The 24814-nt window shown below is 45.5% G+C and overlaps 1 protein-coding gene across 2 annotated transcripts in view; it reads right to left on the bottom strand.

Moving 5' to 3' along the window:
* The window catches only part of CDC42BPB (CDC42 binding protein kinase beta), an 867880-nt gene that overhangs the window by 565048 nt on the left and 278018 nt on the right, over nt 1-24814 (bottom strand). For both annotated transcript variants that reach the window (XM_069638111.1, XM_069638110.1), the window contains exon 6: nt 7780-7873. In XM_069638111.1, the coding sequence (XP_069494212.1) occupies nt 7780-7873 (94 nt within the window). The remainder of the gene's footprint in view (nt 1-7779; nt 7874-24814) is intronic.

Here is a 24814-nt window from a genome sequence, read left to right on the forward strand (position 1 = left end):
AGACAGTCGGCCAATGAGGACTAGTTGCATTCAGGTATTCCTAGAGACAAAGGACAGGGGGAGTTATGGGACCCTCCCTCACATCTTGTCCTTCGACACACTGGAGCCAGGGGCGGGCTTCAGGGCTGAAGGCGGCCAAAGGCAACACAAACAAGGAGCTCAAACTTGTCAACATGCAGAGTAAAAGCCAAGAAAGAACTCACAAACAAAGTGGCGAAAAAAGAAGACTGGGGCCATTTTGACAAAATGGTCACCCACGGGCACTGTACTGCAGCCGAGGGTTCAGCCTGCGGTAGAAAAGCACACTGGTAGGAAACAGTAAACCACCGCCATCAGCCATTTAAAGTAGTGAGGGTAACAACATTTTTTACATGGGAATGTGGGATAAGGGGCTACTAAGTAACCCCGTAGCACTCCACATAGGATGGTGTGTGCTGGACTCACAAAGAGGAAAGCTAAGTAAAGTCAATTTCACTTTACTGTTTTTGGGAACCGTAGTTCACCAAAAAAAAGGTATTTAAACCTCGAGAGAAATCTAAAGGATTTCTCGGTGACACTGCACTGAAGGTTCTGTGTCACCATACAAAAAGAAGAAGCTTATGGAGTTTGTCAGACTATAAAAATAGTGAAAACACAAAATCCAAATCTCTAATCTGGGGGTCTCTAGGGTTGAAGGGAATTAGCACAGAAATTAACATTCTCCCTAACAAGTAACCATTTTGTTCTGCACCTTGAGAACCATAATCTTCCATCATATCCATATAAATCATGGCATACGGCATACTTCTCTCTCTGCCGTAACTGCTCTTCAGTCGCACCAACTAAGACAAACGGTTACTCCTTTGCACGTCTCTCCATGGATTTATTAGACTTGCTTTGCTGGCTTCAACACATGGAACCCATTTACAAATATCGCCTAGCGCACGCCCCTTAAAGCACATGGTTCAAAGACACTACTAGTACTATAGACACCTTGTTGTCAAGATGTTCCTGTCAAAATGAATGGATGGGCAAACTACATCAGTGCAGGTAATAAATTAAAAATAACAATTGGTACGCACCTTCCCAAAAATAAAGGTTACTGTACAAATGAGCTACAGTCTCTACCAATACAGTCGCCACAGTGATCTAGTCTTCGACTGTAGAAGAACATACTCATATGCAGACTTCAATTACAATATATGAAACTATGAGGTACTGTAACAGTCAACCAGACTCTGCTCCTTAGTATTTGGGGCAAGAGACAGAGAGAGACAGAGAGAGACAGAGAGACAGAGGGAGAGAAACAGAGAGAGAGAAAGAGAGAGACAGAGAGAGAGAGCGAGACAGAGCGAGAGCGAGACAGAAAGAGACACACAGACACACACACACACACAGAGTCCTGGGCAAGTGCATGACCTTAAAGGGGATTTCCTGAACTGGCAAGGCAGGAAGAAGTCTAAACTACAATATGGACAAAGAACATCTAGTGGAACAGCCATTTTAGGGCACTAGCCACGTTTAGTGCCAAACGTAGTAAGCACAAATGTGCACACTCAAAATAATGGAAGAATTAAAAAATTATATATCTGCTGCCACCAGCTTGTCTTTAGGCACATATAAAAGTAATCAAAAATCCCAAGTGTAAAAAGCTAGGTTGATACAAAAGTGCTGTCTGCAATGTTAAAGTCACTAAATGTAAAAGGGAAACAGTTTCCCCATAAGAAATGAAGCTGAATGCTTTACTTCCCGTCAAAAAGTCAGAAAGGCTTCGAAAACACAGCAAAAAGAAAGGGGGTCCATAGAAACTATGGAGGGGAAGTAGCTAAGAGAGAAATATTTCCTGACACTGCTCATCAATTTTGTATTTCAATCCCTGAAGTAGGGCTGAGGGGAGAAAGTGAGCTTGGAAGAGAAACCAACGGGTGGGGGGGGGGGTGGCGGGAATGCATGGTCTAGCAGCTAGTCAGCGTTTAAAGAACACAGTGTGAATGCAGTTCTCTTCCACCTCCAACAACAGTTTGAGCCAACTGCCCCTCTGTTCTCTGGCGCTACCCCGAGCGGGTGAACCTACTCAGTGAGTTCAGAGCTAAAAGAGGGATAGAGCACTGGCAGGGACAGGCCCCTGGAGCTTGGGGAAGTTCACCCTCCCAAAGGTGCTAGAAGACAGACTAAGTCACTCAGGCCAAGACGACAGATCCCGTAGGCCCAGCCCTAGGCTGATTGAGTGACTACAACCAAGATGGTTTGAAGGCTGTGTTTTGAAGTTCTATGTAAGCAGGATGCAAAGCGCTAGCCTTTTTGTTTATGTACTAAGGTCACATTGTGAGGGCAGCACATGAAGTGTATTACTGAGTCTGGTTCTGAACATTGGAGTGCAAGACAGCACTGTATGTGTGGTAGATGAGGGGGTACTGGTAAGCTACAGGCATGCAGGGCACCTCAGTACACATACATACAACACTCAAATGATCTTCATTTGCCGGGTCCAATCAACATACTGCAACTGTCCAAAATAACACTAGCCCTATGATTCTCAAGGGAACGCCAACAGATGGGCAAGGACATAACCCGCTTCACCCTACATCCCCATTCCCACTTTGATATTCTCATGGACACTAATCACACCCACCGATCAGTATACCGAGACCCTCAGTTGGACGGTAAGCTAAAACATTACACTATGGATTTACTTGCAATTGAGTGGCACAGGGAAGATTTTTTCGAATTTTTTATTGAATGTATCATTAATATTAAATACTAGCATACACATTTCCATGTAGTGCTTAGGGGCATTATGAGAAACTGAGCCAGTAAATCAAGGTTTCAAATAGGTCTTCTAATATGTCTTTCTCAACTGATACATTCTAACATTCATCACCAGAGCCAAAATTCTGCACGTTGCAGTCTTCCTTTAAGAATGCATAGGTGTATTTGTCTGCTAGACCTCCTGCCCGCTTGTTAGGGAGATTTGTCATGTTTATGCTTCATCCTCTCTCCTAGTGAGACAGGGCCCCTCCCCCCCGCCAGTACTATTTACTTGACTCCTGGAACTGTTTCTTTATATTCTGAGTGAGGGGAGCCTTTTTCATTCATTCTTATGGGCTCTGTCTTTTGGAACTCCGTTCTCTTTGTTTTACTTTTGCTATGGAGGCTACTTTCCTACATGTCTCTTTTGAGGCATCTGTTTTTAGCTTTTGCAGCACACAGCTATTTATGGGCAGTGTTGCTGGGAACAACTGGGTTCTCCTTTGAAATGCTTTCTTATTCCTTACTAACTACAGTTCTTGAGAATAGAGGAATACTTTGTATCCCTCCTAAAACTTTATACTATGAGAGATTGGTACACACGCTTTATGTTGAATGCCAAGGGGATACTTAGTATCCCCCTTCTCTCTGCTCCTGTGACTTTTTAGTGACATGGACAACCTTCTAGTTAAAGGTGCTGGCAGTGGACGTATTCTACCAACTGTTGTACTATTTTTTACCGCAGACTCTAGTCACAGTCTCGGTTGTGCACACTAGGGTCACCTATGTACTAACATGGTGGCTCCTTTCTTTTTTCGTCATTTCTAGTGTGGTTGTTCTACCATTCTGGGAGGGGGGCAGTCTGTGAGTGAGTTTTGCCTTTGGTGGGAACACTTGGATGTCCCCGCATAGGCTCCAGTGTCTCTGGGCAGGCAAGAGCGTGAGCGGGTGGGGGAGACGAGTTTCCTACTCCCCTACGCTTTGTCTGCCTGAATGGAACCAACTCCCACTCGGGGTCTGGCTGTCCTGATTGGACAGCCACCCACCCCTTTCTGTAAACTGCTGAGAGAGATTGCAGAGGAGAGTGTGCTGAAAAAGAATAAAAGATAAGGTGCTTGAGCTGAAAGGCAGGTCGACCACTGGAACCTGAAGTAACCAAAGAAGAAGACAACCAGAGACGCCTGAAGACCCTTTGCAACACTGATGCGACCACTGCTGTCCTGACCCAGGTTCCTATGTGACAGAGGAGCTCAGAAGAGGACTCCTCCCTCCCTTTGGCTGGTGGGACCAACCAGCCCTGAGACGAACTACAATCTGAGCCATCACCCGAGGTGCTGTGCCCTTCTAGAGTTGCCAATGGTGAATGCCAGGAGACCTGAAACCCATTTGTAGTGCAACGTCTTGCCAAGAACCAATCTGTCCAAATCTTTGCCGAGCTCCAGGTGAACCCCCAGAGACACAAACCAACTCATCCAAGTCCCCTCATGCTAAGTACTTTTTACTGAAGTCCACTGGTGTGGCTGAGCTCCAGGTGAACCTCCACAGATACAATCCGACTCATCCAAGTCCCCTCATGCCAAGTACGTTTGACTAAAGTCAAACTGGTGGGGGACTTCATAGGACCTATCTCTTGGTATTAGGGACCCAACTCGTAATATAGGCCTGTACTACACAAGTCGGTAGAGTGGCTGAGCAGCCAGGCTTCTCTTAAGAGGGGTAATGTGAACTGTAGAGCAGCACAAAGAAATCTGTTCATACAGAGTCAACAGAAACCCCTTCAAGTTATATTTAAAAAAAAAAAAAAGAACACACACACACACACACACACACACACACACTCCCTCAAATGTAGCAACTAACAATACCTTAGAACAGGAATAAGATTATAAAAGGAATAATGCAGGTGAATAACTATATACTTTTCATATCCAGCACACAGAGTGACTTCTGTTAAGGTTAGTAAAAGCACTTGTATGCATATAACCTTTGCAAAATTCAGTTTATGAGGGAAGTACAGGTTAGATGAACACAGCTGGCAACTGGTAAGTAAAAATGTACACTATCCCAGAGGGATTTAGGCAGTCGGTTTCCTAAAAAAAAAAAAAAGGTTTATGGAGGAACCAGCATTGCCAAAGCCAGTAGGATCAAGAAGATGGACCTTTGGGAAACCAGCAAAGCCATAGTCAAATGGACAGCACCAGTTCAGATGAAAAATCTTCAAAGAAAAGTTAAGTAACCAGTCAGTTGTTCTTGTAGACAGGAGCTTCCTGTTAACACACATGTTGCAAGAACTGCACAGTGGAGTTGAGGCCAACTCCCAATTGAAGAAAACGGCACTCTCAAAGCAAAGGTGCACCAAAAAAGGCCTAAGACAAGTGTAACCCAAGCCTCACAGTACCTGAAGAGTCAAGTTGAAAATGTAGCTGCTCGCCTTCTGGATGCAACGATGAAGACCTCGATTCCTGCTCCTTGGTCATGGTGATTAAAGGGGGGGGGCTTCGGTGGGCTTCTGCAGCAGCTCTCTCTCAAGAGAAGGGGTCGGCAGCAAAGGATTCAGCTCACTGGCAGCTTCTTTGTGGTCTTGGCACCTTTTTCTTAAGGCCAAGAAGAAACCAACATAGCTGGTTGGATTCTCTCCGAATACTCGGTCCGGAACTATTGTGAGGGGACTTTTGGTGAAGAAATCCTGCCTCTGGAGGTCCACACGGATTGCCTCCAAAGTTTCAGCAAGATTCGATGTTCGCAATACGCTGCACTCGTAAAAGGCCCATGTCCCCCCGTTATTGGTGTTCTGCAGCCCAAGAAGTCATCCTTGGCGGAACTTCCCTCTCGAGATGAAACCAGTGTCAGCACAGCTGCATGGCTTCACCAGTACTTCTGCGGTTGTTGAAGGTGCTGCTGGCATCTCTACTTGTCTTCTGCCTCAGATTGCTTGTTCCAGTGGTCGATTCTGCCCGTAGTCCAAAAATCCATGCCTTATATGTGGGAACCCATTCATTCACTCCCATGGAACTGTCAATCACCTGGAAGTTGGCTGTCCGGTAGGACAGCCAGCTGCCAAGCTAGAACTGGTTTCAGACAGGCATACCTACAAAGGACAGTGACGTTTTCGGGACCCTCCCTCACTTCCTTGCCAAATGCACTGGAGCTTGGTGATGCTTCAGGGATGAAGCCCACCAAAGGCAAAACTCCCAAAGGGGTGAGAAAATGGTCACCCATGGGTGCTGTACCACAGCTGAGGAATCAGCCCGCTAGTAACCTGCACAAAAAAAGGGTTAAATGTGCTAATATTCCCACAAAAATATCGTGATACAAAAATATCGTCATATTTTTGCGGTGATATTGACCCATGGACCCTGCGGGGGACACCCCTGCACTAGTAAAAGTAACCACTGCCATCAGCCATTTAAGTTTGTTAGTCAGCGTAACAAAGTTTTACACGAGTAGTGGAAAAGGCGTGTGCTGGATCCACAAAGGAAATGTCAAGTAAGGTAAGTTATCTTACTACTCTTGGGAACCGTAGTTCACACTAGAAAATGTATGAAAGCATAAAAAGATGTCCAAGGTACTCCTCAGTGACACCGCACAGAGGGTGCCGGGTGTCAAAGTCCAGAACAGTGGCCTGTATTGACATTTGGAGATAAGCATACTGCACAAAAAAGCAGGAGAAATACAAACCTTGTCAGAGAAAAAGAATGAGTGAGTGGAAAAAAGTTCCACTCACCAAGGAGATAAAAATCAAAAAAAGTCCAGAGTCCTGCAAAAGTGCTGAGGGTCTCAGGTTACAGGGAATTCGCACAGAAACAGAAAATTCTCCATAACACGTCACCAGAGGGCAGTACACCAGGAATCGAAGAAGATTGACAGGGCAAACACTGTCCTTTGTTGGTGCTGCAGAAAAAGCGCCAAAACCACAGACTGACAAGAGAAGCTGAAGAAATACATGCCAGAGGTCTTCTCTCTCGAGACTGCTGCCGAGACATCCGGTTCAGTGTCCTGCCTTTCGTCACCAGACGAAGGAATTTGGAGACCAGGTCTGTGCGCTGCACAGAGGAGAATCCAGACACAACCATTTCTTCTAACCTAAGGTACTGGGGGGTGGAAAGGTATTGCTTACCTTAAACCCAGAAGTCGCTCCAGAGCGTTGGGAGTGCACAAAGAGGGGTTGAGGGTGTCTACTCTGACCCAAGCTGTGTGTCCCTTTTTCTCGAGTCCTTTAACATGGTCTTCAACGTTGTGTTAATTCTTCTCGCATCCTTAAGTAGAGACTGAAAGTGTCCACAGGAACGTTGGCTGCTCTGCTGCTTCGTAAGACTTTGAGCCCTCTCCAAACTGATTTTTGCATAGAGTTGAGGATCAGACTTTTAAAGCTGTAGTTTGCTAACAAACTGTTTGTAGAACGTTAAGCTCTGCTACTGTTTGACTAACCAATCATTTTCCTTCCTAAAAGACTTTATCTTATGTGATTTTGTTAACTAAATACAATTACTGTATATCGTTGTCTGTGCATGAGTGCACGGTTGTACCAATAATACGTAAGAACTGACATTAGTGTCAAACTAACAATTATACTGCGAGCAACTACCAACTAAGCAGTGGCCTTGGAAAAGTATTTATACGTAATCCTGTGTGTGTTGGTTAAGTGTACAAGTATTTTAAGACATCCCTTGTGTAAATAATAAATATATATTTTAATATAAAAGTATTGGTGTGTTTCTATGAAATACTGTACTAACTGGGTTCAGTGTACTTACCTGCAGCTCAAATCCTCCTCTTATGAGAAGCCTGACTGTACTGCCACTCTAACAAGGTTCCACGAGTAGCACACACTGATACTAAGAGCTGGGGACCTGTATACCATTGGGGTCGTTTTATGAAGCCTCACCTCAAGTGGACTTTAGGAAAACCTCCCCCAACACTGCCCTGTTGCTATAAGTGAGAATCAATAGGTCTTAAGAACATCTCTACCAAAAAGTCCAAACAAACTAAAACACTTCTTATCCTAGACATAAAAGAACCCTATATGAAAAGGAAATGCTGAGCAATACATACCGTGCCATCATCGTTCATCTTCAAGCACGAGCCGAAATCCGCCAGGCGTATGTGGCCGTTCATGTCCAGGAGAACATTATCTGGTTTTATGTCCCTGTGGTTAAGAAAACATGAATATTTAAGATTAACATGTGCTGCAATTAACAACAATCCATTGCGATTAATAAATAATGAAGCCGTCAATACAGAAGTGCATTACAAATTACCCTCTTAAGCTTTGTTCCAATGTTTGCTTTACATTTTTAATTTTGTGGGTACTGATTGTGTCCACAAACACCACTGTACAAACATTTTTAAATTACATTTCCAAGTCAATTTTAGGGAAGTGCTTCCGACACAACTGTCCTCTTTCTGGAGCAGACTACCATTAAGATTCTTAGACATCCCTGTAAGGTTAGTTGCCTTGTCCTACTAGGGGCAAGCACCAGCCATGGGAAGAGGGCGTGTACCATAGAGAATCTCAACGTCCAAAAAACTATTTTCTAGCACATCTGATGCGGTTTTGATTCTGCAGGAAAGAAGAATGTATTTCTCTGCAGACAGAGAGGATCATTTTACTCTTTGCAAATGTGGCTTTTGTTGGTATTACATCTCTCGGCACACAGGATAGTCACGTGATTAAATGTTTCATTTAAGAAATCAAATACTGTAGGTAAATCAGCTACTTTGTACATTTGTCCAGACAATGTGTCAATTTCCTAGACATGAAATGGAGCCAGTTGCGAAACGCATCTTGCATCCAGCCATTCCATTGAAGTAACACTTTCCGATATTGGAGGGATGAAGCCAGGCAGCCACGCCCCATTTTATTTACTTCCTTGGACAATTCCTTTTTACGCTGAATGATTTAGAAGGTTTTTAGAGGGGCAAGACTAATGGAGGGGTTACTGGCTAAGAGCAGGCTAGAACGAGAAATATATATATATATCCACTAACTCGATAAATGTACCTTTCATGACATCACTACAGGGCAACGCTCAGAAGTGCCACATGACCAACACACTACCACATGCATGTGTTTTTATAACATGAAACAACCATTGTGTTCACGAGGAGGCCAGAAGCAGTTGCAGATCACCATTGCCATGACCACCAGAAACTGGGGTCCGGTGCACTTATTATGCTCCAAACATGAATTCTGCAATTTGTTTCTAAAATAAATTGACTGGGTCAAACGACGAAAGGGAATGTTCCATGTCAATCCCAAATCCATGAGAAACTATACTCTAAACTCAGGAGTCACTGAAGACATTCATCCAAGTCCATGAGACACTGCAATCTAAGCTCAGGAGTCACTGAAGACATTCATCCAAGTCCATGAGACACTGCAATCTAAGCTCAGGAGTCACTGAAGACATTCATCCAAGTTCATGAGACACTGCCATCTAAGCTCAGGAGTCACTGAAGACATTCATCCAAGTCCAAGAGGCACTGCAATCTAAGCTCAGGAGTCACTGAAGACATTCATCCAAGTCCATGAGACACTGCAATCTAAGCTCAGGAGTCACTGAAGACATTCATCCAAGTCCATGAGACACTGCAATCTAAGCTCAGGAGTCACTGAAGACATTCATCCAAGTCCATGAGACACTATAAGCTCAGGAGTCACTGAAGACATTCATCCAAATCCATGAGACACTGCAATCTAAGCTCAGGAGTCACTGAAGACATTCATCCAAGTCCATGAGATACTATAAGCTCAGGAGTCACTGAAGACATTCATCCAAATCCATGAGACACTGCAATCTAAGCTCAGGAGTCACTGAAGACATTCATCCAAGTCCATGAGACACTATAAGCTCAGGGGTCACTGAAGACATTCATCCAAATCCATGAGACACTGCAATCTAAGCTCAGGAGTCACTGAAGACATTCATCCAAGTCCAAGAGGCACTGCAATCTAAGCTCAGGAGTCACTGAAGACATTCATCCAAGTCCATGAGACACTATAAGCTCAGGAGTCACTGAAGACATTCATCCAAATCCATGAGACACTGCAATCTAAGCTCAGGAGTCACTCAATACATTCATCCAAGTCCATGAGACACTGCAATCTAAGCTCAGGAGTCACTGAAGACATTCATCCAAGTCCATGAGACACTGCAATCTAAACACAGGAGTCACTGAAGACATTCATCCAAATACATGAGACACTATATTCTAAACTCAGGAGTCACTGAAGACATTCATCCAAATCCATGAGACACTGCAATCTAAACTCAGGAGTCACTGAAGACATTCATCCAAGTCCATGAGGCACTATAATCTAAGCTCAGGAGTCACTGAAGACATTCATCCAAATCCATGAGACACTGCAATCTAAGGTCAGGAGTCACTGAAGACATTCATCCAAGTCCATGAGGCACTATAATCTAAGCTCAGGAGTCACTGAAGACATTCATCCAAATCCATGAGACACTGCAATCTAAGGTCAGGAGTCACTGAAGACATTCATCCAAATCCATGAGACACTGCAATCTAAGCTCAGGAGTCACTGAAGACATTCATCCAAGTTCATGAGACACTGCAATCTAAGCTCATTCATCCAAATCCATGAGACACTATAATCTAAACTCAGGAGTCACTGAAGACACTCATCCAAGTCCATGAGGCACTATAATCTAAGCTCAGGAGTCACTGAAGACATTCATCCAAATCCATGAGACACTGCAATCTAAGGTCAGGAGTCACTGAAGACATTCATCCAAGTCCATGAGACACTATAAACTCAGGAGTCACTGAAGACATTCATCCAAATCCATGAGACACTATTCTAAACTCAGGAGTCACTGAAGACATTCATCCAAATCCATGAGGCACTGTAATCTAAGCTCAGGAGTCACTGAAGACATTCATCCAAATCCATGAGACACTGCAATCTAAGCTCAGGAGTCACTGAAGACATTCATCCAAATCCATGAGACACTATAATCTAAGCTCAGGAGTCACTGAAGACATTCACCCAAATCCATGAGACAATGGAATCTAAGCTCAGGAGTCACTGAAGACATTCATTTTAAGGTCTATGAGATAACCAGTAATCTAGGATCGGAAGACGATTAAAACATTCAGAGCAAAGCCTATGAAGGAAGGATGGTTTACTGCAAATGAGACTGGAGTAAAACGAGGGTGCTTATTTGTTAAATCGGTGTCTAACGGGCAAGGAGGCCTCTTGGATTCCTTAAGCGACCATTAAGATATAAAGCTCTACGCAAAATCCTGTGTTCTAAAAAATCCTTCTTACATTTTACTTTGATGCTGTGAGATGCACAATTGTTCTTTTTAATGGGGCATCCAAGTGATAGTGTAAGGGTGGGATCTGTATATAGTTGTGAGGTTTGTATTTTACTTTGGTTTCTGTTATTTCCTAAAGAGAGACATGTCCTTCCAAACATCACAACACAGTGATCAAAAAAGTGTCTCGGCACCATAACATCTTCCCCCCCCCCCGCCGCCCCCCGCCCAGGTTTAAAATGATCCCACGCACCCATTCAAGTCTATGGAGGAATCGGAAGATAATGAGCTTAGCCGGGTGTCCCTGGCCTGGCGTACCCCTTCCACCCTCCCGGCCCCATCCAGCACTCAGAGGCTGCTGTCAGTGGTATGCAGCACTTGAGAAAACCCATAAGCGCATATCTTTTGGACAGATTTCTAAAGCAAACACGAGATTTCATGCACTCTTACTCCGGCCACAGTTCAATAGTATTCTCTGTACAACAGACAAGTGAGCAGTACCCCACTAGAGGAATATTGAGAACACCAAGCATCCCGCTAAAAGCAATATTGCAATCAGGGTCTGAGGACAGTGAGCCTCCCTCAGATGACAAATTAAACCAGTCATTATGTCGCACGGTGAAACCCAAGACTAAAGAGCAAGCTTGGTTTTCAGCACTGCTGCGTCAGAGGCTGCCTGTTTACCGCCGTCTTTTTTGGCACGTACCTTCTGAAAAACTGCACATCGTGTTCCTCGCCTTCCTGACTAATTTCCTCCCACTGTACCAAAGGAAGCAGGGCCATTTTCTTAACATCTCACAACACATGCATTCAATATTTCAAGGTTTTCATTTTGAATTACAGAAAGACAATACAACTACTAAAGCGCAGCACCTCTCGTTGGGACCCTGTAAACGGTTGCACACCCCTCTGACCCTCAGAAGGGATGCAGACACCGTATTGTAAACTGGAGGATTGGGGGAAGGGCCTCGCATCACTTGACAATAGGGATATAATCAGGGGTCTATTGCCGCACAGCCAATGTCTGCAGCTGCCAATTAACACAGCCGTGGAGTTCCAGTGCACAGTAAACTGAACCGCTGCCACAGGGTGGTCATGACTGGCAGCGCTAGCCCACCGTGCATGTGTGTCAGCGTATGTGCCACACCTTCGCTCCCCTGCTCCACTAAATCAGTAGGATGCACAGCTTGGCACAGCTTGGCAAGGGGCCAGGGCAGACCCGTATACTTGCAAAGTAGCAAAGAAGCAAGAGGGCCACTAGCATCTTAATAACCGAGCTCTTCCCACTTCAGCCTCAACTAGAAAGTGGTGAGGAACCGCTCAGGGATAATTTCTAACAATGTACACAGGTTCTGGCAGACTGAGGCCCAGATGTACCCGGACATAATAATCAATAGCAGCTGAGCCAAGCCACAGACTCATTTAATGGGAAGAAGTCAGTATTTGCAGAGTCCACTCAGTCCTGAAAACACTTCGAACTTAGACACTCTGGGGGTCATGACAGTTCAGCGGAGCAGTAAAATATGGCGGTAACACTACTACCGCCGCATTTTCCGTTCCGCCCAATCTCGAGATGGGCAAAAAAGGGCAGTTTTACCTCCAGCTTTTTGCTGGAGTTAAAGTCACGACTTTCCACCCATTTTCAGTACTATTAACGCAGTGCTAATAGCGCTGAGAAACCCCAGATGGGTCCAATGGACCCAATTGGAATTTACCTCCCCACCGCAACTCAGGATCCGGCACAAATTGCACCAAGCTGAGTTGCAGTAACGCTAATTGCGTTGGGCGGAATCCTGGCACAATTAGCAGGGGGATACCGTCCAACTCATGATAGGGCCCTTTGTGATTTAAGCGGACAGGTTAGTTGCTAGGTCTTTGATATCCACCAAGACATCCACACAACAGGGATCTGAAACTTAGCTCAGCCCCAGCCAGCATAGGATTATGGGAGTTGTAGTCAAAAACTGCCGGGGAACCAAAGGTTGCAGACGCTGGAATACAATTATGAGGGCAGCCTTTGCTCCGAACTTTTCTGGGTTATATATGTGGATATTTTAGCAACTCTGCATCGTAGCTGATACCAACCCTTTGGGAAAAGCGTCGACATTGTGTAAACCTTATATAGATGGTGTGATCATTTGGGATAGCAAAGAGGGAGACTACAATCTCTTCCTAGAATGGATCAATGCACAGAATGACCATTTTAAATGTACCATGCATCATAGCACGAGTCAAATAGCATTTTTGTAATGACTTATTAGGGAAGAAAATGGCTGCCTGATTGTCGATCTATTGCGTAAATACGGATAGAAACTGAAGTGGGAGAATGGAAGAACAGGCTCCCGTCCTTCACCTCTCGCGCTTGGCCTAGAGGGTCACGGCCCAGACACCCGCCGCGAGAAGAGTTTGTCCATTTACCAGACGACCAGGTACCCTGGTACAGGAACATACGGATGTGTCCACCTGCCTGCCCAGCAGCCCGCACTGGCCATGCCGACACCTGCGGCTCGGATCAGCTAGACTAAAAACCACACGTCGTTAGAGATGCCATGACGACCTAGACAACGGGAAGCACATCTGTACAAGTATACACACTTAACATTTCCACACCAATCTACACGAAGAACATACTCAGTGCTCTGACGTAGGCGACAGGCATATTCACGGACGTGCATCTTTATTATTTTTACATAGGCTTTCAGAATGCAGAAACGCAAGATGCATCATGAACTCATCTATAACGCTTGCTCACGCTTCCCTTGAAACCCGTTACCACCATGAGAGGTATAATGGAAACACGATACTGGTCATGGAAATGTATGCTACTATAATCTAAAGCACCTATGCACCAAACAGACTACTTAAGCACCAGGCCCGAGTAGGCCTCAAACAAGAGCTCCCGTGGACATTAACAAAGCAAGAGTCAGGTTGCTGATCCTGCAGAAAGAACCCGATGGAGCAACCAGCCAAGGTCGCAATGTTGCAAGCCCACATCCAAGAACAAATCATCAAAGGCACGATGTTGCAACCTCGCACTCCGCGTACCAACGTTAAAGTCATATCTACAAATTAAACCAGACACACACTGGAAAAGCAATATTAATTGTGCAGAATTCTGCCTCAAACACGGTCCCGCCTCACGTGACCAAGCCGAATCTGACGAGATGCCAAAACCCAGGAGAGAAAAGGCGTCTGGGTCCCTCACTACGAGACACAGGCCGAGACACTTGAAAGGCTCAATGGACACCTGCTACAGTGGGAGCGGTCAGCCTTCCACCTATGAATAAATCCTCACATTGTCTGCACGTACCCATATTGAAACATTGTTGCAAACACAGGTACACCGAGAGCTGGGAACAACGGTGGTCCCAGGCTGGGGAGCTCACGGATGCACCAATCAGAACATGGGGCTCTTATCTCAGACGTCAGTAACATTAGCCAATCCTCAGGAGCCTTCATGTAACAATTCTTATGTATCCAATTATAGGGACAACCCAGATATACCACCTGACTACACCTTGTCCACTAATATCATTCTCTATATGTGTACTATACTAACCCTACCACTCGAGCAACCAATTAAGAGTGGCGATAGGTTTTTTGTTAACTTTCTGAAGTGACGCAAGTAGCGCGTCATAATGCAGTAAAAAGGGCCTGCGAGCCCCACGATTATGTGTGTGTCAGGACGGACGCGTACGCTCCTTGACCCATCCCTGCCGTTTTGTATAAATAAACAGCAGAGTCGCCTTGCTCCTTGTGTGTGTCTCATACTCTATCTCATCTGGGATATACGGGAGGAGTTGGGGCCTCCCTGCCCGGAGGTCTGCGGACGGCCCGGCCGACCCCGGCAGAATTTCCCCCCGACAAGTTGGAGGCACTGCTGAGATCTGTTTAAGATCAACTTTTATTTTTAGTTTTTCCAGGCACTCCCGTTGCGAGGAGGCCCGGCGGCGCGGCCCCCTCTGCCGTTGCCCCCTTCTGAGGACTACAGGACCATCGCGGAGCCGCGAGAAGACCGGACAGCGCAATCCGGATATTGGCCCTCGGGAGCCGGTTGAGAAGTATCCCGCCCGCGGTCGGCGAGTGTCCAGACGTGGTCCAGACGAGGGGAGGTGGCGAGCCGCTTGGAGGGTGCACGCAGTCGAGCGGCCCTGCATCGAGAGAACTTGGTGAGCATGACACGCACAACAAGCAATGCGAAATTGTGAGGGAGGGGGAGGAAGTAAATAAGGGAGGGGGGAGGTATTGTAGAGATGTGCGGCGAAGGTTTAACTGAGTGTTGCTAATGGAATGAATGGAAGCAAAACGAGTGCGAGAACAGTCGGCTAACGTTACGCGAAAGAGGGGGGCGGGGAACGAAAACATCACGTGCAGCCGCTCGTAACAGTCAGCTAACGTTACGCGAAAGAGGGGGGCGGGGCACGAAAACATCACGTGCAGCCGCTCGTAAGACACTGATGGTTTAAATTGCGACTAAGTGTGAGGGTGGGTGTGTGTGGTTTCCTACGACTTGACATTTATTGATCAATGAGTAGATGAGGTTCCCTATTGTTCGAGCAAGAAACTCGATAGGTAGATGACGTTTCCCTGTGGGCGGTAGCTAGTTACATAGTTGCCCAAAACGGAAGATAATTGGCTGGTTAAGCCGTCCTGTTAAGGGGCGTATCACACGCGAGGCGACGCAGCGTGCGCAGTCCGATTATATTATTGATGAGATTACCTTGTTCCAGGAGAGACAGGAAGACAGCTGTAGGGTTAGCGGGGTAGATTGCAAGTGTATTTTGAACTTAAAAAACATAACAAGAATATACCAGTAGCTCGAAGAAATCGGTGACGTCACCAGTAGGGATTTAATAGGATATCGCGAGCACAAGGAATTTTGGGTTTGAGAGTGGTGGGGAAGAGAAGCATGATAAAGGAGCTGGTACGGAGATAAACTATAAACCAGTGGATCGAAAAAAGGGGAAAGGGGCGTGGCTGCGCACGGAGAACGCCGTCCACGGCAAGTGTAAACGGGGGAGGAGAACGGAGAAACAGGACGACTGTATAAGATCATCGTAAGGGGTACGCAGCCGCAGGGGGCTGCGTGCGCTTCGGCCGCAGGGGGCCTTAGGGGAAGGAATATAATATAACATCATATTTATTATTATTGCATAATTTGTCAAAAGGATTGTCGAAAGTCCCCACACTTGCGGGGCGAGGTAAGCAATACAAGGTTGTATATCGTAAACTGCTAGTAAGGGGAAGGGTAACAAGGGGAGTGAATTTATGTCATACGGGAGAGGGTCGGGAGGGTGGGGGAACACCCTCACTACCCCACTACAGCACATATGCACCACACTGCCACCACATAGGGAGAAGTTAATTAAGTACAGCATAGAGTGGACCCAGGGGACAGATAACAAAATGTTAACACCATGGCCGCCTAATGGTAGTTTCGATCCACACGCCCAACATTCACTACTGAACCATCTGCACAATACATACAAGGGGAAGAAGTTGGCAAACCATGTGGAGGTGTTTAACTTATGGAGGATGTTCCAGGGGTCTCGACCAGGACCAAATGGAATGTTCACTATGGGGGAAACACCGGAAGAAAAGGAGATTAAGAAAGAAGGAACGGGTGGGGAAAAGGAGTGCGAAAGCACAAAGAATACGGGGAACGAAAGACAGGGAGGAGAAAAGATTGATAAATCAGATGACATAAAAAAGGAACCGAGCAATGGGATACCCATAACACCGGGAGTGAAAACAGAGGGAGGAGGGTTGTACCCTTTAAGAGAATTAGGAGAAATAGCAGGACAGTTAAGGGCGGCTGAAGGATACTCAAACCCGGCATACAGCCCTCCACCATATGTGGCTCATGGGAAGATACCAATGGGGGACAGGAGGATTAGAGAAGAGCAGACTGTAGAGATAGGAAACGATGAGTGGGTAGCTGCACAGATATTGTTGAAATTACGAGGCTCACTAACTGGAGAAGAAAGGGAGGCGGTAAGGAGAACACACGAGGATAGTGCCAGAGAGAGTGAAATGAGGGGAGAGGAGCTACTACGGCAGAAGGAAGAGATTTTGGAGGAAAGATTAGCAGAACTAAGGGATGAGCAGAATGAACTGATCAAACAACTTGAGCGGGAGGAAAGAGAGAGAGTGAGGAAAAGGAAAGAAGGTAAGGACGATTTGGAAAAATTAAGGGAACGAAGTGAGGAACAAAAGAGAAGCTGAAAGGGTAAAAGGAGCAGCAGATAGGGTATCAAGAGTAGTGCTGAGAGAGAAGAAGAAGGAAGAAGAAGAAAAGGAAAAAGAAATGGAAATATGGAGGAGGAGGATAATATCAGAGGCAACTAAGAAATATGAAGAGGGGAAGGTAATAGAGAGTATAGTAGAAAGAGAAAGGGTGAAATGGGAAAGGAAGAAAGAGGATGAAAGGATATTGGAACAGATGAGCAACGAAGTAATGGAGGAGTTGAAAAGGAAAAGGGAGGAAAATAGTAGGGAAATGGAGGAGAGGAGTGAAGGAGGAAAAGAAGAGAGGGGTTGGGAGAGTGAAAGATGGGGAGATGTATATAAAAGTAGAGAGGTAGCAACAACATCAGCACAAAGGGGAACAGTTGGTAACAACGGAAAGGGAGAAAGAGACCTAATAGACTTAAAAACAGTAACAATAAAAGGAAAAAAGGCAGAGTGGGGGGTGCCATTTATGAATGATTTTTGCAGTGAGGAGGAAGGAGGAGTGGAGAAGGATGGAAGGAAGAGTGAAAGGGAAAGCTTAGATAAACTATACCTTACTAGAACAAACATAGATTCGCCCTGGATGAGTAGAAGATGGGAGGAGCTGGAGAGAAGTAAGGAGGAAGTGAAAAGAATAGGGGAAACACAAACCAATGAAACCACGCCACCCACATCACCATCGCACCCTCCCACGTCACGCCCTACATGTTCAACTACCGCGCGCTCTCTGCACAGAATAAAGCTCGCGCCCTTCATGAATGAACTTACACCTTATGCATGTCGGCTTAGGGACCTCCCTAGTCGCAGGCAAGACAGACAAATAAACATACCCATATTGAACACAGGAAATGATGAAAAAAGGGGAAAGGAAGAAGAGGGAGGTAGGAGCAGAGGTAGTAAGGAAGAATTTGAAGTAGTAAAAGAAATGGGGGAAGAGGAGGGGTGTGAAGACTCAACATTATGGAGCGTAAAGGGTGACACAAGACAGAATTTAATGCCACTGCTGGAGAGAGGAGGGGTTAGACCACAGTATGTACCTTGGAAACATACGGATAAGGAAAATATAAAATGTAGGCTCCCATCACTAAGTGGAGGTGCAGGTAAGTGGATATATGAAATGGAAAAACACACCGCAGGACAGAAACTAGCAGTAGGAGATGTGAAGGGCCTGTTAATATCAATATTAGGGGATAGAGCGGATGACATTTGGAAAAGAGCGGGATTCCATGGGGTAACAATAACGAACACATCGCATGATGGGGCACCATTTGCAAACTGCAGACATGCGCTATGGCAGGCACTGAGAGTGCAGTACCCAGACACATCAGACATAGGAGCCATTACTTCCCGTAAAATGGGTGAAAATGAGGATCCTGTTGATTATATCCAGGATGTTCAAGAGAAGTGGCGCATGGAAACTAGAGAACAATGGGACAAAACACCAGCCATATTTTATCATATACTAGTACAAGGGCTCCCAGAAGGAGTTCAAAAACTAAAGAAAGTAGTGGGGATGGAAGCAAAACCATGGCCAGAAATACAACTGACTATAGTACATCACTGCAGAACATGGCAAGGAAAAATGAAACAAAAGGAAGAGGATAGGAAAACAGAAGAGGCCAAATTAGTACAGAAAAAACTTACTAAATACACAATGGAAGGGGCACTAATAACTACGCCCACACCAATGGCCCAAAGCCCAACGCAAGTAGTGGCTGCACAAGATCCCGCACAAATAACGCCTCCACAAGGTGTAATACAGCAAGTGCCGCCTCTGCAATTACACGCACCAAACATGGGAGGAGGGTACCCAATGCAAGGAACTGGGTATTATAGTTATAACAGAGGGAGAGGAGGGTTTATGAGGGGGAGAGGATATGGATATAATACCCAACAACAGGCTGGGGGACTAAGAAATAACTACCCCACAGGGCAACCCGTATACCAGGACAACACAGGGAGCTTCCCATGGCAAAACAGGGAACCACCCGTGTGTTGGAGCTGCGGACTATTAGGACACATGTCACGTACATGTAGGGTCAGGCCAGGAACACCAGCATGGAATGAACAAGCACAACCCAGGACATTACAAGAACAGCAGGGCATACAACAACAGCAGACGTCACAAAAAGGGAGTGACCCACAACAACAAACAACACAACAGCCACAAACCTATTCACTGCCACAACAACAAATAACACAGTACCTGCCACCGCCACAACAACAAGTAGCGTTAATACAACCACCACCCCAAAATGAACGAACACAATTGGGTGGGGTGACGGTGTTGGGACACAACCCTTACACAGGGAATGGCCAATCATTGTACCCCCAATAGGCCAGCCCACAGACGGCCTTGGTGTGTCCCATCCTGTCAGTAACACCTAATAGTGCGGAGGAACCACGCATAGAGGTAACGATAGGTGACAAAAAATTATCATTTCTTGTTGACACCGGGGCAACCCGGTCTTGCATAAGGGAAGGTAAATTTAAGATGTCAGGCGAAGCCATGAACACCCAAGGATTTTCTGGGGCTAAAGGGTTGGTTCCATTTACTGATAATGTTCCCTTATCTATTGGAGATTATGATCTGTCAGTTCCACTCTTGTATTATAGTGCCTCACCAGTAAATATACTGGGGAGGGACATAATGAACAGGTTGAACATGACGATCTCCTTTACAGAGGATGGCATAATTTGCTCTACTCCAGGGATTAACATGCTCGCAGCACGACAGATTTTGCAAGCATACTGTGGACAGACAGCGATTAGGGCGGAGCCAGTAGATGGCGAGATATTTCAATATGGCACTGACATGGCATTTGCATGGATGCCAGGGATAGAAGGGAAAATATGGAGGAGACCAGCAGCCTATCTATTCCGACCAGAAACACCAGTTAATGAACTAGAAGGGAAGGTGTTTGTAGTGGACATTGAGAGCATTATTGCAACAGCTGATTATGTTGCTGTGCACGCCCAAGATAAAGAAGGGAGAGCATGGAGGGCGGTGATAGCACTAGCAGAAGGATGTAGGCTGACCCAGGTGTCAGATGAAGAGCTGTTCTCAGAAGAAAAGGAAGAAAATGAAATGGTGTTCATGATGAGTGTAGAAATATGGCTAAGAGTGGCTCACAAACAAGTAGCACAGAAAATTGCAATGGCACTTGAGGCACCCGCAGGCACCCCAGTCCCATTTTTTAAGGAGGATATGTCAAAGGTACCGAAATCATTATGGACTATTAGCCCTTATGACGTGGGATGCATAAAAAGCATAGGGGGTGCAAGGATAAAATTGAAAAAAGGTGCCATACTACCAAGAGTTAAACAGTACCCATTGTCAAAAGAGGCAGATGAGGGCATATATGAAACCATAACGGCCCTTATAAACAATGGCATATTGGTCCCCTCAGAATCACCATGTAACACAGCTGTGTACCCGGTGCGCAAGGCTAAAGGGGGGTCTTGGCGCTTCATACAGGACCTCAGACCCTTGAACAACATAGTAGAAGCAGAGTATCCAGTAACAGCAAACCCGGCCACAATATTGTGTGGCATTCCAGCAGAAGCATCACGATTTACAGTGATTGACCTTAAAAATGCTTTTTTCTCAATACCATTACACCCAGACTCACAAGATTTGACAAGCTTCACTTACCGAAATACAAAGTGGAAACATACCAGATTACCACAGGGGTATTGTGAATCACCCTCAATTTTCAATAGAGTAATACAGATGGATTTGGGTAACGTTGAGGTGGAAAGCACAGTGTTACAGTATGTGGATGACATAATAATTTGCAGTACAAACGAAAGTAAATGTAGAGAGGACTCCTTAAAAATGTTGACGATACTGGCAGAAAAGGGGTACAAGGTAGACATGGAAAAGATACAATACTGTCAGGAACAGGTACTTTACATTGGTCAACTGATATCCCAACATGGAAGAAGGATTGCACCACAAAGAGCACAGGCCATCTCAAGCACTCCCGTGCCACAGACTGTGAGAGAACTGCAGCAATTTCTGGGGCTGTGCAACTACTGTAGAGCATGGGTATTTGATTACAGCTCATACATAGGACCCCTGCTTGAGGGTTTGAAGGAAGCAAATAAAGGGGAGAAAAAGTTGGGATGGACTATGGAAATGAGGGAGGCATTTGACGAATTAAAAGACGCGATATCAACTGCTCCAGTACTTGCATCCCCAGACTATGAGCGGCGCTTCTTTATATTTTCACATTCCGACTCAGCAGTGATGAAAGCAGTATTGGCCCAAAAAACTAGCATGGGCTATAAACCAGTAGCATTTTACAGCGGTCACTTAGACCCTATAATGTTAGGCCACTTCTCTTGTGAACAAGGTCTTGCTGCAGCTGCTTTTGCAGTAGAAAAAGCATCAGCAATAACTATGGGGTGTCCAACTACACTATTTGTGGAACATGCACTATTTGCGATATTGAATAAACCTAAGTCCACATTAACGACACAGAGGGCATCAGGTTATGAGATTATTTTGTCTAAAGCTGAACTGGCAATTGTTAGATGTAGCACGGTTAACCCTGCAAGGTTCCTAGCAGAAGTAATTGAAGAGGGAGATTACGCCCACGACTGCACCCAAGTAACTAAAATATACTCATGTACTAGGAAAGTTGAAGAAAACGCACTAGAGGGAGGTGAGCTTTTGTTTATTGATGGGTCATCAACTATTGATCAAGGAGATGGGATACGAAGGACTGGGGCAGCAGTAGTAAAAATGATGGAGGCGCCGGTGTGTGTGGCTATGAAGTGTGTACAATTACCACAGCACTACTCTGCTCAAGCGGCGGAACTCGTTGCACTAATATTGGCATTAAAGGAAAGTTTTAATAAAAGAGTAACTATATATTCCGACAGTGCATATGTTACATCCACTGTCCACTCAGGGCTATCAAAATGGAGAAGGAGAGGGTTTAGGAGAGCTGATGGCACTCCAGTACAACATGCCCTCTTGTTGGCTGAACTAATTGAAGTAATAAACGACCCCCAAGAACTAGCCCTAGTAAAATGCACCGCACACACCAATGGAGAAGACTACGTTTCAAAAGGAAATGCAGCAGCAGACGCACATGCGAAATATGCTACATATTTTGGTGAGATATGGAACCCCACAGACTCACAGAGAGGGAGAGGGAGGGGAATAGCGAGGGAGATGTTAATAAGAGAAGGGTACACCCATCTCCCAGCCACACAGATTATGGAGCTACAAGCGGCTGCACCAATGGCCGAAAAAGAAGTATGGGTGAAAAGAGGATGCACAATGTCACCAACCGATGCACTATGGCGCCAGGGTGGCACTGGGAAAGTTGTAATACCGTTGGCACTGTTAAATACCGCCTTGAGCCAATTACATCACCCTGCCCATACAGGCAAGGAAATAATTGCAGCACGAATTAGAGAAGATTGGTTTTGTCCCGAGTTAACCTCCCATGTGTCAAATTTTATCAGCAATTGCCTCACATGTCAACAGTTTACGGCCGGTCATACTCTAAAAGTGATAAGAGGTACAATACACCGGCCAGAAGGACCTTTTCGGCACCTTCACATTGACTATGTTGATATGATCAACATCTGTCAAGGCAATAGGTATATGATTGTAGTAGTATGTCCATTTTCTAGGTGGATTTAAGCAGGGCCCTGTTCACACCCTGATGCGTTTAGAGCAGCCAAATTCATAGTAAGGGAGGTCTTCCCCAGGTGGGGAGTGTGCGAGGTGTTAAGATCAGACAACGGCCCCCATTTCGCAAATGAAATGTTCCAGCATATTACATCCCTGCTGAACATTAAACACAAATTTGCATGTGCATACCACCCACAGGCTAATGGTGTATGTGAACGCCTGAATGGCCTATTGAAGGAGGCAATTGCTAAAATACAACAAACAACAAAGAAAAGTTGGTTGTATTGCCTTCCGTTAGCATTGTTTGAACTTAGAAACAGGCCAGGGTCCGACCACCACCTCACCCCTCACGAAGTGGTTACTGGACGTCAAATGCGCCTTCCACTAACACCAACGTCAAGGGCATTCACCGATAACGAAAGTTCAGCGAATGTGTTAGGAGATGAAATGTATCAATATGTGTCTTCTTTGATTACTAGTGTCGTGTTTGTGTCTCAACAGCTCGAGCGCACACGGGGCGGGTCTACAAGCAATCAAGAAAAAGACGAAAGTACGGAATTGGGAAAGGAGAACTCGTGCAAACTTGCCAAAGGTGACCACGTACTACTTCGCAATTTCAATAGAAAGTGGAACGAGAAGAGGTTCACTGGCCCCCATCTGGTAGAGGACGTATCAACAAGAGCAGTAAAACTAAAGGATAAGCGCGCCTGGAACCACCTACATGACGTAAAGATCTACAAACTGCAGACCCGCCCCAGCGCCAACGACAGGTCCATTGGAAGAACAGCAACAACATCGCCGACAGCGGAAGAAAGTTCCACCACAGACAACAACCCAATTGTTCCCTCGGAGACAATAACTGACGAAGAAGGGGGTGGCCCCCATACTGCCCACCCCATGATCACTCGCTCAAAGAGTAAAAATACTTCCGCCATCTGAGCGCAAACCCCCCCCATTGACTGCTAAGTACAGTTGTAACTAAAATTGAAGGACATTGCTTGCACCAATACACATGTAAACACGTGAATGTTCTCTTTTTCTCTCGCACATACAGGAACTGCGTAATATTGTATTGTTAAGAAAAGCTAATTAACAAGTTCAGTGTGCAGGTGTAGATGGTGCTGCCAGACGATAACTACCCAGAAGAATTGTCACACCAATTTGTATACGAAATAAAGAGGCCAACATACTTAAAAAGGAGAAGGGTACGTGTATACTACAGAGCCTTCCTCCTGGCCATAGAATATTACATGCCCCACCTCCGCCCATACTTGCCGGTCCTAAGAGACCCATCACTTAGAGTAGCGTGGGAGCAGCTCTTCGCCTGGGCACTGAATGACTACTTGATAGGGAGAGCTTAAAGGAAACAAAACTAACATTTAATAACAAGCACTTTTGAGAATTTTTAGGCGGGCAACTGTAACGTCGCAAGAATAAGCTGCCAGGACCGCAGCAAGGTAAGAGCAAAATGCCGGTGAAATTAGCATATGTAATAAAAATAATAGGGATTTTTATGATCACCGGGTTCTTGGCTGCCTCTGTCTGGCAGTACAGCTATGCTATTGATTTTATTGCTGCACCCAAACTTAATATACCCCCGTCCCCTGCTGCAACAGGTGTTACGTCAGGTGGTAATCGTAATTTTGCACCCAAGCAAAATAGAGTTAAACGCAGCACGTACTCAGACAATAAAGGTATTGATAATTATGTACAAGATTCAGCACACGTCACAAACAACATATGGTACCAACACATGACCCGCATTGGTAAGCAGACAACTGAGGATAGCTGTTACGTTTGCTCATTAATACCATACGCCATGAGCGCTTCACGAACATTTGTTGCCACAGAAATAGATGAAAAAACAGCACAGTGCATAATATATTTGGCCCTGTTCCAAACGAAAGGAAGATTTCA

Source organism: Ambystoma mexicanum, chromosome 14 (assembly GCF_040938575.1).
Source record: "Ambystoma mexicanum isolate Mex_15411 chromosome 14, UKY_AmexF1_1, whole genome shotgun sequence".
In the NCBI taxonomy this organism is placed as follows: domain Eukaryota; kingdom Metazoa; phylum Chordata; class Amphibia; order Caudata; family Ambystomatidae; genus Ambystoma; species Ambystoma mexicanum.